Source organism: Oncorhynchus nerka, linkage group LG3 (assembly GCF_034236695.1).
Source record: "Oncorhynchus nerka isolate Pitt River linkage group LG3, Oner_Uvic_2.0, whole genome shotgun sequence".
Classification (NCBI taxonomy): Eukaryota; Metazoa; Chordata; class Actinopteri; order Salmoniformes; family Salmonidae; genus Oncorhynchus; species Oncorhynchus nerka.
The window spans coordinates 39071472-39090833 of NC_088398.1; the positions used below are offsets into that span (position 1 = coordinate 39071472).

General features: G+C 42.5%; 1 protein-coding gene across 1 annotated transcript in view; it reads left to right on the top strand.

The window, feature by feature from the left end:
* Window positions 1-19362, top strand: part of LOC115116204 (nck-associated protein 5-like) — a 99823-nt gene that overhangs the window by 73203 nt on the left and 7258 nt on the right. The window contains exons 9-10 of the mRNA XM_065011698.1: window positions 368-485; window positions 5369-5450. Of these exons, the coding sequence (XP_064867770.1) occupies window positions 368-485; window positions 5369-5450 (200 nt within the window). The remainder of the gene's footprint in view (window positions 1-367; window positions 486-5368; window positions 5451-19362) is intronic.

The window sequence follows — 19362 nt, forward strand, 5'->3', positions numbered from 1 at the left end:
GAAATCAATTAAATTCAACATCAGTATCTCTGCTTACAACTACTGAGGTCTATCATTTTTAGTCATACCTCATGTACACTGAACAATCACAACTTGACTGAACCATCAAACAGATCTCTTCATATCTTTCCATGAGGTGATTTACTGTCCCAGATAGCCTAAGCCATTTCTATCAAGCACTGTCAGAAACATGTATCACTCCACTAAGTCCAGAGACCAGTTCAGACGTCTTTCAGACCCATATAGCACAGCAAGGTAGGCAGTGGCTTCACAGTATCATTTATTATCGGAAACACCCCGGGCATGTTGAGTCAGTATGAAAGACTCGCAGATTATAGTGGTAGCGTGAAAACCTGTTTTCTTTCAGCTCGGTTGGGAAAAGAGACTCCCAAGATACATTGCTCGTCTGCCTTTCGATGGCCTCCCTGGGAGCCCCAGGTAACAGCAACATACAAGGACAAACCGACATCAGTGGGGACACAAAGGTACATTCAATTATACAAGACATAAGGATTTTATGTCGATTTCAGTCAACATGGGGATTAAATAGAATTTGAAATTAGAATTGAGAAATTAGCACTAACCTTATGGGCATTTCCCCATTCAAATTCTATGTCCAATTCAATTCCTGAATTTACTGGGAAATGTATTGACCATAACTCTGCAATGTGTCCATTTCATGTCTAATGATTAAATTATGGGGTATGCATGCATAATGTCTCTGAAAGGCCAATTATAGGAAACAATATTTATGTTTATGACAATGTTTGTCAACACCCATTTGTATGGACCTCAAGTCAGATAAGTGAATTATACATTTAACAGTGCCAGTCCATTTCTACCTGTCTGTTTTTCTGGAAGACTAGTATTACTACCTCTTCCCTAAGCACTAGAAGACACACTTTCTGAAAGGAAGTATTTCTGTGTAATACCATAATCTGTACAGGAAGGAAGTGGAGCTAAGAAAGACATACTGTATGATCAAAACTGACCTAGCAAGTTCCCATATATTAGAAAAACAGAGATGTGAGATTAATACAAAGGGAAAAGGGGTGGGTGACAGAAAGTAAGAAAGAAAGAAAAGAAAGAAAGAAAGAAAGAAAGAAAGAAAGAAAGAAAGAAAGAAAGAAAGAAAGAAAGAAAGAAAGAAAGGAAAATATGAGAAGAATATAAAGGACCCAGGAATAAATGTGGCAGATCAGATGGATATGGAGTTAGGGTGAGAGACAAGAAAGACAAGAATGGAGAGAAGGTGTTGTAACAAAGACTTACATATAAATAAACACCAAAGAATCATAGATAACCGGAACAAATCCTTCATATGTTTAGTATGGATCAGTGTAGGTCGCTGAGGGGAGGACGGCTCATAATAATCGCTGGAATGATGTGTTTGATACCATTCCAACTATTCTGCTCCAGCCATTACCAGGAGCCCGTCCTCCCAAATGAAGGTGCCAGCTGTCTACCTAATTAAATAAGAATGGCGCCGGAGGAGACGGCTGACGTTTTTTCGGGCTCCTAACCAATCGTGCTATTTTGTGTGTTTTTTCGCATTGTTTGTAACTTATTTTGTACATAATGTTTCTGCCACCGTCTCTGATGACTGAGCTTCTGGATATCAGAACAGCGATTGCTCACCTCGAACTGGACAAAGATTTTTTCTTTAATGAGTCGGAAGCGAAGGATTTACTCCACATACTGGACAGTCCAAAATTCCGTCATTCGCATTGAAGAAAAGACGGTGATACAGGGGACGCAGGTCCAGGTGCCTTGTGAGAATTTGTCGGCGAGTGGGTAATCCGCCTCTACCATCCGTCTGATTGGCCAACGTGCAACAATTGGAGAATAAACTGGATGAGCTCCATTCAAGACTATCTTACCAACAGGACATTAAAAGCTGTAATATCTTATGTTTCGACAGCATGGATAACGACAGTTGGCTGGTTTTTCCGTGCGTCGGCAAGATAGAACAGTTGCCTCCGGTAAGACAATAACACCTGGTGTGCAAAATCAAATATTAAGGAAGTCTCAAAGTTTTGCTCACCTGAGTTAGAGAATCTCATGATAAGTTGTAGACCACACTATTTACCAAGAGAGTTTTCACCTATATTTTTCGTAGCTGTTTATTTACCACCACAAACTGATGCTGGCACTAAGATCACACTCAACGAGCTGTATAAGGCCATAAGTAAACAAGAAAATGTTCATCCAGAGGCGGCGCTCCTAATGGCCAGGGACTTTAATGCAGGGAAATGTAAATCTGTTTTACCTAATTTCTACCAGCATGTTACATGTGCAACTAGACCACCTTTACTCCACACACAAAGCTCTCCCTCACCCCTCATTTGGCAAATATGACCATAATTATATCCTCCTGATTCCTGCTTACAAGCAAAAACTAAAGCAAGAAGTACCAGTGACTCATTCAATACAGACGTGGTCATATGAAACAGATACTAAGCTACAGGACTGATTTGCTTGAACAGATTGGAATATGTTCCAGGGCTCATCCGATGGCATTGAGGAGTACACCACATCAGTCACCAGCTTCATCAATAAGTCTATGACATTGTCCCCACAGTGACCGTACGTACATACCTCAACCAGAAGCCATGGATTACAGGCAACATCCGCACTGAGCTAAAGGGTAGAGCTGCCGCTTTCAAGGAGCAGGACTCTAACCTGGACGCTTATAAGAAATCCTGCTATGCCCTCAGATGAACCATCAAACAGGCAAAGTGTCAGTACAGGACTAAGCTTGAATCCCACTACAAAGACTTCGACGCTCGTCAGATGTGGCAGGGCTTGCAAACTATTACGGACTACAAAGGGAAGCCCAGCCGCGAGCTGCCAACTGACACAAGCCTACCAGACGAGCTAAATTACTTCTATGCTGATCCTCAACACGTCGGTCCCTTCGGGGTGTGTGCTTAGTCCCCTCCTCTACTCCCTGTTCAACCATAATTGCATGGCCAAGCATGACTCCAATACCATCATTAAGTTTGCCAACAACACATGGTGGTAGGTTTGATCACCGAAAAGGATGAGACAGCCTATAGGGAGGAGGTCAGAGACCTGACAGTCTGGTGCCAAGACAACAACCTCTCCCTCAACGTGATCAAGACAAAGGAGATGATTGTGGACTACAGGAAAAGGAGGGCCGAGCACTCCCCCATTCTCATTGACGGGGCTATAGTGGAGCAGGTTGAGAGCTTCAAGTTCCTTGGTGTCCACATCACCAACAAACTAACATGGTGCAAACACACCAACACGAAAACGCCTATTCCCCCTCAGGAGACTGAAAATATTTGGCATGGGTCCTCAGATCCTCAAAAGGTTCTACAGCTGCACCATCGAGAGCATCCTGACTGGTTGCATCACCGCCTGGTATGGCAACTGCTCGGCCTCTGACCTTAAGCGTACTGCCCAGTTCATCACTGGGGCCAAGCTTCCTGCAATCCAAGACCTATACCATGCTTTGTCAGATAAAGTCCATAAAAATTGCCAAAGACTCCAGTTCTCTCTGATACCGCACTGCAAAGAGTACCGGAGCACCAAGTCTACGTCCAAAATTATTCTTAACAGCTTCTACCCCCAAGCCATAAGACTGCTGATTAGCTATTCAAATGGCTGTCCTGACTATTTGCATTGACCCATCACCCCCTTTTTTTTACACTGCTGCTACTTGCTGTTTATTATATATGCATAGTCACTTTACCCCTACTTACATGTACATATTACCTCAATAACCTCGACTAACCTGTACACCCACACATTGACTCGGTACCGGCACCCCCTGTATATTGCCTCCTTATTGTTATTTAATTATTTAGTAAATATTTGTCTTAAATCTTATTTTTCTTAAAACTGCATTGTTGGTTAAGTGTTTGTATGTAAGCATGTGACAAATAACATTTGATTTGATCTCCTGTGGTATGGATCACTCCAACACATCCACACATGATCACAAACATGGATGAGACACTGGAGATATTTAATCTACACTTAAGAAGAAATAGAAACACATCATGTAAAGTGTTGATCCCATGTTTCATCAGCTGAAATAAAAGATCCCTGAAATGTTCCATACCCACAAAAATATTATTTCTCTCACCTTTTGTGCACACATTTGTTTGCATCCCTGTTAGTGAGCATTTCTCCTTTGCCAAGATAATCCATCCACCTGAGAGGTTTGGCATATTATGTTTCAGCATGATAATGCACGGCCCCATGTCGCAAGGATAGCATAGTGGGGCGGCAGGGTAGCCTAGTGGTTAGAGCGTTGGACTAGTAACCGGAAGGTTAAATCCCCGAGCTGACAAGGTACAAATCTGTCGTTCTGCCCCTGAACACGCAGTTTACCCACAGTTCCTAGGCCGTCATTGAAAATAAGAATCTGTTCTTAACTGACTTGCCTAATTAAATAAAGGTAAAATAAAAGGATCTGTACACAATTCCTCAAGCTGAAAATGTCCCAGTTCTTCCATGGCCTGCATACTCACCAGACATGTCACCCGTTAAGCCTGTTTGGGATGCTCTGGATCAACGTGTACGAAAAAGTGTTCCAGTTCCTGACAATATACAGCAATTGAAGAACAACATTCCATAGGCCAAAATCAACAGCCTGATCAACTCTATGTTAAGGAGATGTGTCGCACTACATGAGGCAAAATAGATTATGGCCTAAATCAATTTATTTCAATTGACTGGAACTCAGTAAAATCTTTGAAATTGTTGCATGTTGTGTTTATATTTTTGTTCAATGTAGATACTATGGACTATTTCGATTTGTACAAACATTCACAAGCAGTCTTGATAATAGAGTGATCATTAGAATGAACATTGCTTTGAAATATTTTCAGTGAAAGTCCATCATTGTCCTGATTTGATTCAGATACATATTATTTACCTGTTGCATGGATAAATTATCAGATAGTCTTGACAGCTGAAATGGCAATTGAATTTGAGTTTGTTATAGGCCTATCAGAGATTTTCCACCAAACTTAAGACCCACTCTGTTCAATTACATTACCAGGGGTGAAAATAAGTCAAATCTGTCAAGTTGCCAACTGGCTAAATGGTCTTCTTGCTGTTTCAGAAACTTTTGTGAGATTGTGCTTTACAAAGAACTGAAATCATGTCTTAGCATAGAGGATTGGGGACCCTTTATGCCTTTTAAGGAATATATTCATACCACTTTATAATCATAGATTCAAACCGTGATGATAGATTGCCACCACGAATTAAATGTAAAACATGTAATCACAAGTACAGACAACTCATCTGTTGCTTTACAATTCACATATCCCAATTTAGTCCCCTATTCTGTACATGTATAATTATGTTTTCTTCTTGCTTCCACAAACAGACAAAGATACAGAGGATGAACCTCAGGACTGATAATGACAACAGAGTTGCTTTGAAGAGCCCCAGTGAAGATCACTTTATCGGTAAGGGTATTAACAAAACTATTTATATTGTACTTGATAGATGGGCCACGTCGAAAATGAACCCCTTGCAACTTCATGTAGATTTGTAAGAATTGGGTAGGTGTTTTATGGTAGTAACTCCACTCTAAAATCCTATCCAGATCTACACAAGTGCACTCTCCATCAGTCAAGGACCATTTTACCCTCTGCTTTGACCCCTATGCAGTGATCTTCAAACGATAGAGATCCTATGAAATGAGTATTCTAATTACAAATTCTATGCTTCAAACCTGGTCCTGAATACATTAAAATCTTTCAACCATTTGAATTGCTCAAGCACTGGTAATGCCAGCAGATTTCCTTCCTAGCCCCCTGACCTCTTTTCGGTCATGTCATTTTAACCTATGAACCGAAGTGAAAGGAATGGAATCGCAGTTGAAAGAGCAAGGTTGAGAGCAAAAACAGTTTTCACTGTACGTGACACCCCTCACTCAGAGTTAACGTTTCCGTTTATGCATTTAACTTCACAGAGAAATACGGAAGCACAGCGTGTTCGGTCTTTCTCTCATTAAGGATTATTTAGATAGGATCAAAGTGATAGCCAAGCATGCTAAAATTAAGTGTTTCAACTCTGCGTGAGTCTAAGCAGTAACTTCCAAGTGAGTGGAGGTCTAAAAGTCACTCAGTATATTTTAGCAATTTGAACATTTAAGGACAATATGCTGACCTATGGTTAAACATTTGGATATTTGAATCATTTACTGGTTAAATAGGTCTGCCAAAGCCATCTGTAAAATTAGCATGTCAAAAATGCATTTAGTCAAACAAAGGAAAACAATCCTTATACTTCACTGAACAAAAAAATAAACGCAACATGCAACAATTTCAAAGATTCTACTGAGTTACAGTTCATAAGGAAATCCGTCAATTTAATGAAATTCATTAGGCCCTAATCTATTGATTTCACATGACTGGGAATACAGATATGCATCTGTTGGTCACAGATATCTTACAAAAAAAGTAGGGACGTGGATCAGAAAGCCAGTCAGTATCTGGTGTGACCACCATTTGCCTCTTGCAGCACGACACCTCTCCTTCGCATAGAGTTGCTCAGGCTGTTTATTGTGGCCTGTGTAATGTTGTCCCACTCCTCTTCAATGGCTGTGCAAAGTTGCTGGATAATGCACAGCCCCATGTCCCAAACATGCCAAATGGGTGACATGTCTGGTGAGTATGCAGGCCATGGAAAAACAGGGACATTTTCACCTACCAAGAATTGTGTACAGATCCTTGCGACATGGGGTCGTGCATTATCATGCTGAAACATGAGGTGATGGTGGCGGATGAATGGCACTACAATGGGCCTCAGGATCTCATCACGGTAGCCTAGTGGTTGGACTAGTAACCGGAAGGTTGCAAGTTCAAACCCCCGAGCTGACAAGGTACAAATCTGTCATTCTGCCCCTGAACAGGCAGTTAACCCACTGTTCCTAGGCCGTCATTGAAAATAAGAATTTGTTCTTAACTGACTTGCCTAGTTAAATAAAGGTAAAATAAAATAAATAAAATCTCTGTGCATTCAAACTAAAATGGAATGCAATTGTGTTCGTTGTCCATAGCTTATGCCTGCCCATACCATAACACCACTGCCACTATGGGGCCCTCTGTTCACAATGTTGACATCAGCAACCCACTCGCCCACACAACGCCATACACGCGGTCTGCCATCTGCCATATGCAGGGATTCATCCGTGAAGGGCACACTTCTCCAGTGTGCCAGTGGCCATCGAAGGTGAGCATTTGCCTACTGAAGTTGGTTACGACACCGAACTGCAGTCAGGTCAAGAACCTGGTGAGGACAATGAGTACGCAGGTGAGCTTCCCTGAGACGGTTTCTGACAGTTTGTGAAGACATTATTCCGTTGTGCAAACCCACAGTTTTATCAGTTTTCCGGGTGGCTGGTCTCAGACGATCCAACAGGTGAAGAAGCCGGATGTGAAGGTCCTGGGCTTGTGTGGTTACACGTGGTCTGCAGTTGTGAGGCCAGTTGAACATACTGCCAAATTCTCTAAAACAAGGTTTTTTTTAGAGAAATTAACACTAAATTCTCTGGTAGACATTCCTACAATCAGCATGCCAATTGCACACTCACTAAAAACTTAAGACATCTGTGGCATTGTGTTGTGTGACAAAACTGCACATTTTGAAGTGGCTTTTGATTGCCCCCATCACAAGGTGCACCTGTGTAATGATCATGAGGTTTAATCAGCTTCTTGATATGCCACACCTGTCAGGTGGATGGAATATCTTGGCAAAGGAGAAATGCTCACTGACAGGATGTAAGCAAATTTGAGGCCAAAATTTGAGAGAAAATGTGACAATTTTGGGGATATTTTATTTCAGCTCCTGAAACATGGGACCAATTGCATTTTGCGTTTATCTTTTTTTGTTCAGTGTAATAATATGTGTAAAGTAACAATTGTTTGGAGTGGAGGATTGGTTGGGTGATTTTCCCTTTCAAAATATTTTATGAAGGGCCCGTGTGAACAATTTGATGGTCTATCCTGCAGCCCTGTTACATTCACCTGTCAAGTGACCTCCCTCAACCATTTGAAAACCTTGAAATAAGTTCAATAGACATGAATAAGTAACACCATTTCCAGTGAATAAAAAATTAGCAGATGGTTAACCTTCTAGCATTGGTCTCACCCCTAATGAAGCCTTCACATAGGGCAGGGGTCCTTAAACCAGCCTGGGACGCAAATGAGAAATTCAGTGTTTTCCTGGGACCCAAGCTCATAAAAACATGCCACCTTTTCGGGGCCCTAATCGAGATTTGGTTAGGAGGTCCCCCCACCTCGCAGGCAAAACATTTCAGTGGCCCCCTCTTGATGGTGGAGAGAAAATGTAAGTATTAGTTAATTTTCTGTAATTCTACACGTTGCCATGGGGTGTAGAGAAAAGGTCCAACGCAGCTGTTTTTTAAAATCTCATTATCAAATCCTTTCTGGCTAACAATTGAGTACCTTACAGTGATTGTTTTCAATTCAAATGATAAAAAAGAAACAAAAATAGCTTCTTAACAAAGAGCAATTTCTCAAGCAAGAATTGTGCTATGATTTTCTGGGAGTTGTTTGGGTGGGGCCCTTCCCAAAAACTGAAAATGTGCATTTATTGGCAGAGAGGTTTGGAACTCTCCTTCTTCTTTTTCTATTAACTAATTTACCACATGGAACTTTGACTTCTATAACCAAACGTTTAGTACTCATGATACTCTATATCAAAATGTCCTCATACTATATGCCACGGCAAAAAAGGCATATTAGCTAAGTCACAGAATGACACTTCCCGCTTTGGCACACACTGGTTGAATCAACATTGTTTCCACGTCATTTCAATGAAATGACATTGAACCAATTGACGTCTATCCCCAGTGGGTTGATCCAGACAGATAAACTCAATTGTTGGACGTTTAAAAAAATTCAAACGTTACATTTCATATTTGATGTAAACTATTTCAGAGACAGCCGTGTATGCATTAATGAATCAATTATACAATCATGCAATTCATTTGACTGTTTTTACCAATCTAACTACATATCAACATAATGGTAATGATGTATTTGAATGGTAAATCTCTATTCATAAACTGGGTAAATCAAGATATAGCCTAAGTCTATTCACAATACAGGTGAATGCATATTCAATAGGAATCTGTGAATGCATTCGCTGTTTTCCTGGGGCTACAGATGACATTCGGTTTCCCTTTCATTTGGGAATTATTTTATTCTACTGATCAAGAACATTTGCATAGAAGTAGCAATCTCTTCTTTTATAAAAGTGTGCGTCTCTTTAACCCAGTTATGACGTCATTCATGACCAGGCACATGCCCACACAGTTGAGTTGAGTTCGGTGAGGGTCTGGGGAGAAGATGTGACACAGACAAAAGGGGGAAGTATCTTTGGATGGGAGGGAGAGACGATTAAGTGAATTAATACAGTTTTTGGTGACAATAAGCTTTGAAATCAGCATTTTTTACATTATGGTTTGAATATTAGTATTATTATAATAATATTGGCACCCTACTGACAGACACTGGATGACAGCTGATATCAGGAACATGATCACTCCTCGTCAAAATGAATATGGCGTGGGAAAGAATTCAACTCTTTCCAGATTCTACAGGAACAAAGTTCAGGAAGCCATCTGTCATGCAAAACAGACATTTTAGTCAAACCAGATTTCTCATCTCTCATCAAAACCCACACACGTGTTAGCCTCCTGGACTGTTTTTACAAGCAATCAGACATCCCATCCACCATAACCAACCTCATCACCATTGACTTCTCCAAGGCCTTTGACAAAATTGACTATACCATAACCATTGAACACCTAATCTAACTGGGTGTCAGACCTGCCCTCACAGCATAGCTCTGCAGTTTTGTGACCGGCCGCACAAAAACTGACACGCTACCAAGACAGCCTCTCAGGCTGGCAGGAGTTGATGGCGTGGCTCGAGGAACTCTTCTTGGCCCTCTCATCTTCCTTGCGGTCATAGAAAGTGCAGCCCAGGATTTCGACAATAGGTGTCAAATGCAAACTGTCAAATGCAAAGTGACCTTCACAAGAAATCCACCTGTCCCGTCCACTCTCCGGATCGAGGGCCAGCATCTCAAAGTATGTGATAGTATGAAGATTTTAGTGGTAATTGTAGAGAAGGACTTACAATGGGGTGAGCAGGTTGCTACTATGGTAACCAAGAGCAACAGTAAACCTTTTCTCCTTCGGTACTTTAATAGGTTCCATGTGATACAGGAAGACCTGATGACCATTTGCACCGGCTACACCGGCCCACCCCGGAGTATACTGCTCCTGCTTGGCACAGCTCTGTGTTTCGATGTGTAGCAGGAGACAGGACACGTCTCCTTCCTGAGCGGTATGACGGCTGCGCGGTCCCATGGTGTTTATACATGCGTACTATTGTTTGTACAGATGAACGTAGTACCTTCAGGCATTTGGAAATTGCTCCCAAGGATGAACCAGACTTGTGGAGCTCTACAATTATTTTTCTGGGGTCTTGGCTGATTTCTTTAGATTTTCCCATGATGTCAAGCAAAGAGGCACTGAGTTTGAAGGTAGGCCTTGAAATACATCCACAGGTACACCTCCAATTGACTCAAATGATGTCAATTAGCCTATCAGAAGCTTCTTAAGCCATGACATTATTTTCTGGAATTTTCCAAGCTGTTTAAAAGCACCGCCAACTTAGTGTATGTAATCTTCTGACCCACTGGAATTGTGATACAGTGAATTATAAGTGAAATAATCTGTCTGTAAACAATTGTTGGAAAAATGACTTGTGTCATGCACAAAGTAGATGTCCTAACCGACTTTCCAAAACTATAGTTTGTTAACAAGAAATTTGTGGTGGTAGAAAAACTAGTTTTAATGACTCCAACCAAAGTGTCTGTAAACTTCCGACTTCAATTGTACATACACGACATGGCCAAAAGTATATATATATATATATATATATCTATATATACACATACATACAGTGCATTTGGAAAGAATTCAGACCCATTGAATTTTTCCACATTTTGTTACGTTACGGCCTTATTCTAAAATGGTTTTAAAAAACAATAATATCTTGTCAATCTACACACAATACCCCATAATGACAAAGCAAAAACAAGTTGTTGTTTTTTACTCTAAATTGAGCTCAGGTGCATCCTGTTTCAATTGATCATCCTTGAGATGTTTCTACAACTTTATTGGAGTCCACCTGTGGTAAATTAAATTGACTGGACATGATTTGGAAAGGTACACACCTGTCTATAAAAGGTCCCACACTTGACACTGCATGTCAGAGCAAAAACCAAGCCATGAGGTCGAAGGAATTGTCCGTAGTGCTCTGAGACAGGATTGTGTCGAGGCACAGATTTGGGGAATGGTACCAAAAAATGTATGCAGCATTGAAGGTCCACAAGAACACAGTGGCCATCACCATTCTTAAATGGAAGATGTTTGGAACCACTAAAACTCTTCCTAGAGCTGGCCAGCTGGCCAAACTGAGCAATCGGGGGAGAAGGGCCTTGGTCAGGGAGGTAACCAAGAACCTGACAGAGCTCCAGAGTTCCTCCATGGAGATGGGAGAAACTTCCAGAAGGACAGCCATCTCTGCAGCACTACACCAATCAAGCCATCATGGTAGAGTGGCCTTATGGAAGCAACTCCTCAGTTAAAGGTACATGACAGCCAGCTTGGAGTTTGTCAAAAGGCACTTAAAGGACTCTCAGACCATGATGAACAAGATTTACTGGTCTGATGAAACCAAGATTGAACTCTTTGGCCTGAATGCCAAACGTCACGTCTGGAGGAAACCTGGCACCATCCCTATGGTGAAGCATGATGGTGGCAGCATCATGCTGTGGGGATGTTTTTCAGCAGCAGGGACTGGGAGATTAGTCAGGATCGAGGGAAAGATGAACGGAACAAAGTACAGAGAGATCATTGATGAAAACCTGCTCCAGAGCGCTCAGGACCTGAGACTGGGGCGAAGGTTCAACTTCCAACAGGACAACGACCCTAAGCACACAGCCAAGACAGCGCAAGAGTGGCTTCGTGTCAAGTCTTTGAATGTCCTTAAGTTGCCCAGCCAGAGCCCAGACTTGAACCCGATCGAACATCTCTGGAGACACCTGAAAATAGCTGTGCTGCGACGCTCCCCATCTAACCTGACTGAGCTTGAGAGGATCTGCACAAAAGAATAGGAGAAACTCCGCAAATGCAGGTGTGCCAAGCTTGTAGCATCATACCCAAGAAGACTTGAGGCTGTAATCGCTGCCAAAAGTGCTTCAACAAAGTACTGAGCAAAGGGTCTGAATGCTTATGTAAATATGACATTTCATTTTTATTTATTTTTTGTACATTTGCTAAAACACCTAGAAACCTGTGTGTGCTTTGTCATTATGGGGTATTGTGTGTAGAATGATGAGAAATTGTTTTAAAAAAATACATTTTAGAATAAGGCTGTAATGTAACAAAGTATGGAAAAATTCAAGGGGTCTGAATACTTGTACATAGCTTATGAAAAGGAAGAGATGGTTAGGCCTAACCGGAGATCGGTAGAGATATGCCGGTGACATGCTACGACACCGGCATGCATTTCTTTATGTCAGATGGCTTCTGCGTCTCCTATACAGACATAAATGTACAGAAGGAGGGTGTTTCATTCTTTTTCAATCTGAATATTTTGTATAAAGATAGGCATTATATTGTTATATTATAAGGGTAACTCTGGTGGACCTTAAACAGTCTTCTTGACCTTAAATTCAACTGTCAGAGTCAGTTGGCGTGCCGGGGCGCACTGCCTTCATATCATAGGCCTGCAGTAGCTAAAGCTTAATAATAGCCACACCATACCAAACCTTCACAAATGTCTCTAAACTTTGTTAGGGTGATATCAAAAGTAAGTCAAGCAATTGTTAATAGGGATAATATGATCAGAAGAGCTAATGTAAACCAGGGACAAAAACGCACTATCCCCCCCTGTGCCCCCCAAAACCCACACCACCCCCCCAAAGCATAAAAAGTTTGACAACCCACCCCTATTTTGGACCACCCCTCTTCCAGTACATTTTGATCTGTCCTTTCCCCTGTAGTGCGAAAAATATAATTCATATTGCTATGTGGTTTAATCACCAGTGACATTTCTATACTCTACCAACTAAGCCAATGTGTCTCATTTATCTTGTCTCCTCTAAATTAATAAATGGTCTTATAAAGATCTTTGGTCTTTACCAAAGTGATGTTCTAACTTTTCTGGCCAAGCACCTTATCAACCCCTAGCAAACCTTGAAACCTGTGTTTAAACCTGCGTTTAAATTTGACAAAAAAACTGTGTTGATTGTGTTGATTTTTTTTGTGTTCAACCACCAAGCCACATTTATGCAAAGTTGATCAATCGAATAAAGTTTATTGGGCGTGTACACAGTTTAGCAGGTGTTATGCTGCTGTGCATTGAACTTATTGAACTCATTGAATGGATGAACTGTAAACATCATGCCATGAATACTACAAAATTCCTTCTCATTAATATTTACACATGAGGACACCCGAAGAACTTCTGTGTGACTTTAAGATATTGATTATACAGTTGACCTTAAAAGAGTTGATGTTCATACTTTTCCATTTGTGCATCTTCAGTTATTTGTAGCCACTGAACTTTGTAGGTGTTAGCTTGTCAGTCCTTCTTCAGTGTCTTTTCATTCTTTCAGGCAAATGGAAAGGAGATCAGACAAGGACAGGATCCTTAGGTAGTGCCAAGGGCTTTTTGAGGGAAATCAATGGTCAACCTCTCTGATGCTGCCTTCCCATGCAAGGAAGTGTCACAGGGGGCCTTGTTAAGTTTTTCCTTCAAAAACACTCATCAATAACGTCTGCGATCTGTATCGTGCTCTTGCCTTTATTAGTTAATCCTGTTTGTGTTACAGGAAAGTAAGAGCTACTTCAATCATTGTTGTTATTTATTTCGAGAGCTGTTTGTCACAGGTTTGTCACAATTTGAAACTGACCCCCTGAATTGTTGTCTCTGACTGTATAATTAAAACACATACTGAATGAAGACACCCAATTATCAGTGAAGTTGTCAGTTAGCAGCCCACCTGTTTCTCTGGATTGCTGAAGAGGAACCAGTATTTTATTTTCTGTTGCTAAAGAAGTCTACTGGCTATTAGGTAGAAAATCATGCCAGCATGACAAGGAGACAAGGACCTTGATGGTTTGATTTTAATATATGTTGTTCTGAGCTGTGTTTGTCTGTGCCAGGAGGTGCATGTGAAAGAATGCAGTGTGAGAATGCAAAATGACAGAGTTGTCATTACTGTACTTTAACTATTGCATACATTAAATATTCAAACATTGTGTTGTCCAGCATACTACATGAAGTGTACAGTTGTATTACAGTTGAAATAGATACGTATTCAATATTGCTTGATGGCATTAGCAATCGCTTTGTCACCAACTGTACAATATCATAAATGCACTTGATTTGACACACTGCCACTAAATCACAATCTCAATTGGTCTCAAAAGGGCCACATTTTCCCTAAGCTTTATCCACCATGATTCCTCTCTGTTTGGGTGAAGCCCATTCTCTCTGGTGGCAACCATGGTATCATGCGCTAATTAGCGAGGAATCATTAGCCAGCATCACAGTTAAATGTAATTGGATTGTACGTAACTACCATCCATCTGGCTTGGCTCTTAGAGAGGACCTTTGCCGAGTGTCGTAGAACGAAAAAAACAGACCATCTGTTGCATTAATGCACTGAAATTACCACAAGGCGGCCTGGGTGACAGCCAGTCGCAGCTGGTTAAGACTCCCTCATGCACAACATAATGTGGCCGAGATAGGACAGGGGACAAGGAGAAAACAGACAATCAAACCAGGCTGGAGAGAAAATAATTTATTAAAATTGATCATGTTGAGGATAATGTTGCATTTCATGTTGTGGAGACATATTTCCAATGCTATTAAAAACCCATTAATTCATAGATTTTGATGTTATACTAGTCATAACATGAGGTAGTTATCATTATTCAGAGGGCACAAATGACACAAGACAATGATTTTTAAGGTGTGATTGGATGATACCTACTTAACCAATTATATGAAAACATGTCATTCTGTTTAGATTGTTCCATTTGTTGTGTGTAACTCCTGCATCTCCAAGCCCCATCATGTTTTTTCCTTGTGCCTCAGGCTCCGGCTGCAAGATGCGAACGTTGGACAGCGGCATTGGAACATTCCCCCTCCTCGATTCCTCCTCCCTCTTCTCCTCCATCCTCCACCTCCTTCCCAAGTCCACATCGGCCCAAAACTCCCTCAGTCCTCCCAGTGCTCCCAGTTCCTCTAGTGAGGAGGTGTCACCCTCCCCATTACCCCGGTGGAGAGTACCGTCTGGCTCAAAACACCATCTCTGCAGCCAACCAGGCCTGGACAACTCCTCGTTATCCGACACCACTGTGACCCTTGTCCAATCAGTGCCTTATCCCACTTTGGCCTTCCTTCAGCCTGTCCAATCCCTGTCTGAGCCCCTTGTGACCTGTGTCAGTGTGCGTGATACCCAGAGCAAGCTGCCCAGACTAGCCTCAGGTAAAGTCAAAAGACCACTTGTCCAGAGATACATCTGTCTGGTCATCGGGAACTCAGTCGCGGTCTCAACTTACTGTTGAGAGTTAAGGAGAAAAAACATCGCACCAATTGATGGTCTGCAATTTGTTCGCTGTTCATTCGCTTGTTGAATCTGCTGGTGGGAGACTGACAGCCGTAATTTTTTTACATTTAGAATCGGTTTGCAAATTACAACCGGCACTCTGTTCAGAGGTGCTAGGTATAAACGCTTGACAAATCTACCGGTGGGTCCGTGTCTTTAGAATGGTAGAATACAAAGGTGGAAATGTTTAATTTGGTAGTGCATCAGCAGTTTTCCTCTTCTTACGTCAGTCACTGACAGTCACTCAGTTACCCCCATTGGAAAATGTGTAGAATTTCAGAAAATGTGCTTTAAAACTGCATTATGTTCTTTACACCGCTTCGCAAAATAGGTGGAATTGCAGGAACATGTTCTCTCCACTGCCAAAAAGGGGGCCTCTAAAATATTTTGCCCGTGAGGTAAATACAGTCCTGGAGGTGACAGTGATCAGACCTTGTTATTACTACAACTAAAGCCAGCATTAAGGCAGAGGATCACATTTTAAGTGAGCAGAGAGAAGAGGCTTGCCCATATTAGTATGCGAATGATAGCCCCAGTTTAGACTCTGCTAAAGAGACACTCTCAATTAACCTGTCATGAGAGGAGATTTGGTGGTGATTGAAATTCATATCTCACTAGCTAGGTTTCCATCCAATTGGTGACAGATTATCATAAAAGGCTGTGAGTGATGACGGAATGCATATTGAAATACCTTTTGAGGTATAATTACCATGTACCAAATAAAAATCCAAGTTAAATGGGTTTCCATCGAATTTTCAACTCTACTGATGGTTTACTCACTCAAAAATGTTGCTTTATATAGCGAGTGTACTCACTCTGGTATTGGCACATGCAATCTAGCCAGATACAGATACTCAGATACTTTGCTGAACTTCCGGCACCGACAGAGATGGCCACCTCGCTACGCGTTCCTAGGAAACTATGAAGTATTTTGTTTTTTGATGTGATATTTATTACATTGGTACCCCAGGTAATCTTAGGTTTTATTACATGCAGTCGGGAGGAACTACTGGATATAAGAGCAACGTCAACTCACCATCATTACGACCAGGAATACAACTTTTCCCGAAGCGGTTCCTGTGTTTTGCCCACTACCCGGGACAATGGATTGGATCCCGGCAGGCGATCCAATACAACGACGCCGTAAAAGGGACAGACGAAGCTGTCTTCTGGTCAGGATCGGGAGACGGGCACATCACGCACCACTCCCGAGCATACTACTCACCAAGGTCCAGTCTCTTGACAACAAGGTTGATTAAATCCGAGCAAGGGTAGCATTCCAGAGAGACATCAGAGACTCTAACGTTCTTTGCTTCACGGAAACATGGCTCACTCGAGACACGCTATCGGAGTTGATACAGCCAGCTGGTTTCTTAACGCATCGCGCCGACAGAAACAAACACATTTCTGGTAAGAAGAGGGGCGGGCGGGGTATGCCTTATGATTAACGAGACGTGGTGATCATAACAACATACAGGAACTCAAGTCCTTCTGTTCACCTGAATTAGAATTCCTCACAATCAAATGTCGACCACATTATCTACCAATAGAATTCTCTTCGATTATAATCACAGCCGCATATATTCCCCCCCAAGCAGACACATCGATGGACCTGAACAAAGTTTATCTGACTCTATGTAAACTGGAAACCACATTTCCTGAGGCTGCATTCATTGTAGCTGGGGATTTTAACAAGGCTAATCTGTAAACAAGACTCCCTAAATTGTATCAGCATATCGATTGTGCTACCAGGCCTGGTAAAACCCTGGATCATTGTTATTCTAACTTCCACGATGCATATAAGTTCCTCCCCCGTCCTTCTTTCGGAAAAGCTGACCACGACTCCATTTATTTGCTTCCAGCCTATAGACAGAAACTAAAACAGGAAGCTCCCGCTCTCAGGTCTGTTCAACGCTGGTCTGACCAATCTGATTCCACGCTTCAAGATTGCTTCGATCACGTGGATTGGGATATGTTCCGCATTGTGTCAAAAAACAACATTAACGAATACGCTAATTCGGTGAGCGAGTTCATTAGCAAGTGCATTGGCGATGTCGTACCCACAGCAACTATTAAAACATTCCCAATCCAGAAAATGTGGATTGATGGCAGCATTCGCGCGAAACTGAAAGTGCGAACCACTGCTTTTAACCAGGGCAAGGTGACCGGAAACATGACCGAATACAAACAGCTATTCCCTCCGCAAGGCAATCAAACAAGCTAAGCGTCAGTATAGAGACAAGTCGCAATTCAACGGCTCATACACAAGAGGTATGTGGCAGGTTCTACAGTCAATCATGGATTACAAAAAGAAAACCAGCCCCGCGGATTAGGATGTCTTGCTCCCAGACAGACGAAACAACTTTGCTCGCATTGAGGACAATACAGTGCCACTGACATGGCCCGCTACCAAAACCTGTGGACTCTCCTTCACTGCAGCCGATGTGAGTAAAACATTTAAATGTGTTAAGCCTCGCAGGGCTGCAGGCCCAGACGGCATCCCCAGCCGCGTACTGAGAGCATGCGCAGACCAGCTGGCTGGTGTGTCTACGGGCATATTCAATCATTCCTTATCCCAGTCTGCTGTTCCCATATGCTTCAAGAGGGCCACCATTGTTCCTATTCCCAAGAAAGCCAAGGTAACTGAGCTAAACAACTACCTCCTCGTAGCACTCACTTCCATCATCATGAAGTGCTTTCAGAGACTAGTCAAGGACCATATCACCTCCACCCTACCTGACACCCTAGACCCACTTCAATTTGCTTACCGCCCCAATAGGTCCACAGACAACGCAATCGCAACCACACTGCACCCTAACCCATCTGGACAAGAGGAATACCTATGTGAGAATGCTGTTCATCGACTACAGCTCAGCATGTAACACCATAGTACCCTTCAAACTCGTTATCAAGCTCGAGACCCTGAGTCTCGACCCCGCCCTGTGCAACTGGGTACTGGACTTCCTGGTGGGCCGCCCCCCAGGTGGTGAGGGTAGGTAACAACATCTCCACCCCGCTGATCCTCCACAAGGGTGCGTTCTGAGCCCTCTCCTGTGCTCCCTGTTCACCCACGACTGCGTGGCCATGCGCGCCTCCAACTCAATCATCAAGTTTGCAGACAACACTACAGTGGTAGGCTTGATAACCAACAACGACGAGATGGCCTATAGGGAGGAGGTGAGGGCCCTCGGAGTGTGGTGTCAGGAAACTAACCTCACACTCAACGTCAACAAAACAAAGGAGATGATCTTGGACTTCAGGAAATAGCAGAGGGAGGACCCCCCTATCCACATCGACGGGACAGTTGTGGAGAGGGTAGAACGTTTTAAGTTCCTCGGCGTACACATCACGGACAAACTGAATTGGTCCACCCACACAGACAGCGTGGTGAAGAAGGCGCAGCAGCGCCTCTTCAACCTCAGGAGGCTGAAGAAATTCGGCTTATCACGAAAAACACTCACAAACTTTTACAGATGCACAATCGAGGGCATCCTGTCGGCTGTATCACCGCCTGGTACGGCAACTGCTCCGCCCACAACCGTAAGGCTCTCCAGAGGGTAGGGAGGTCTGCACAACGCATCACCGGGGGAAACTACCTGCCCTCCAGGACACCTACACCACCCGATGTCACAGGAAGGCGATAACGATCAT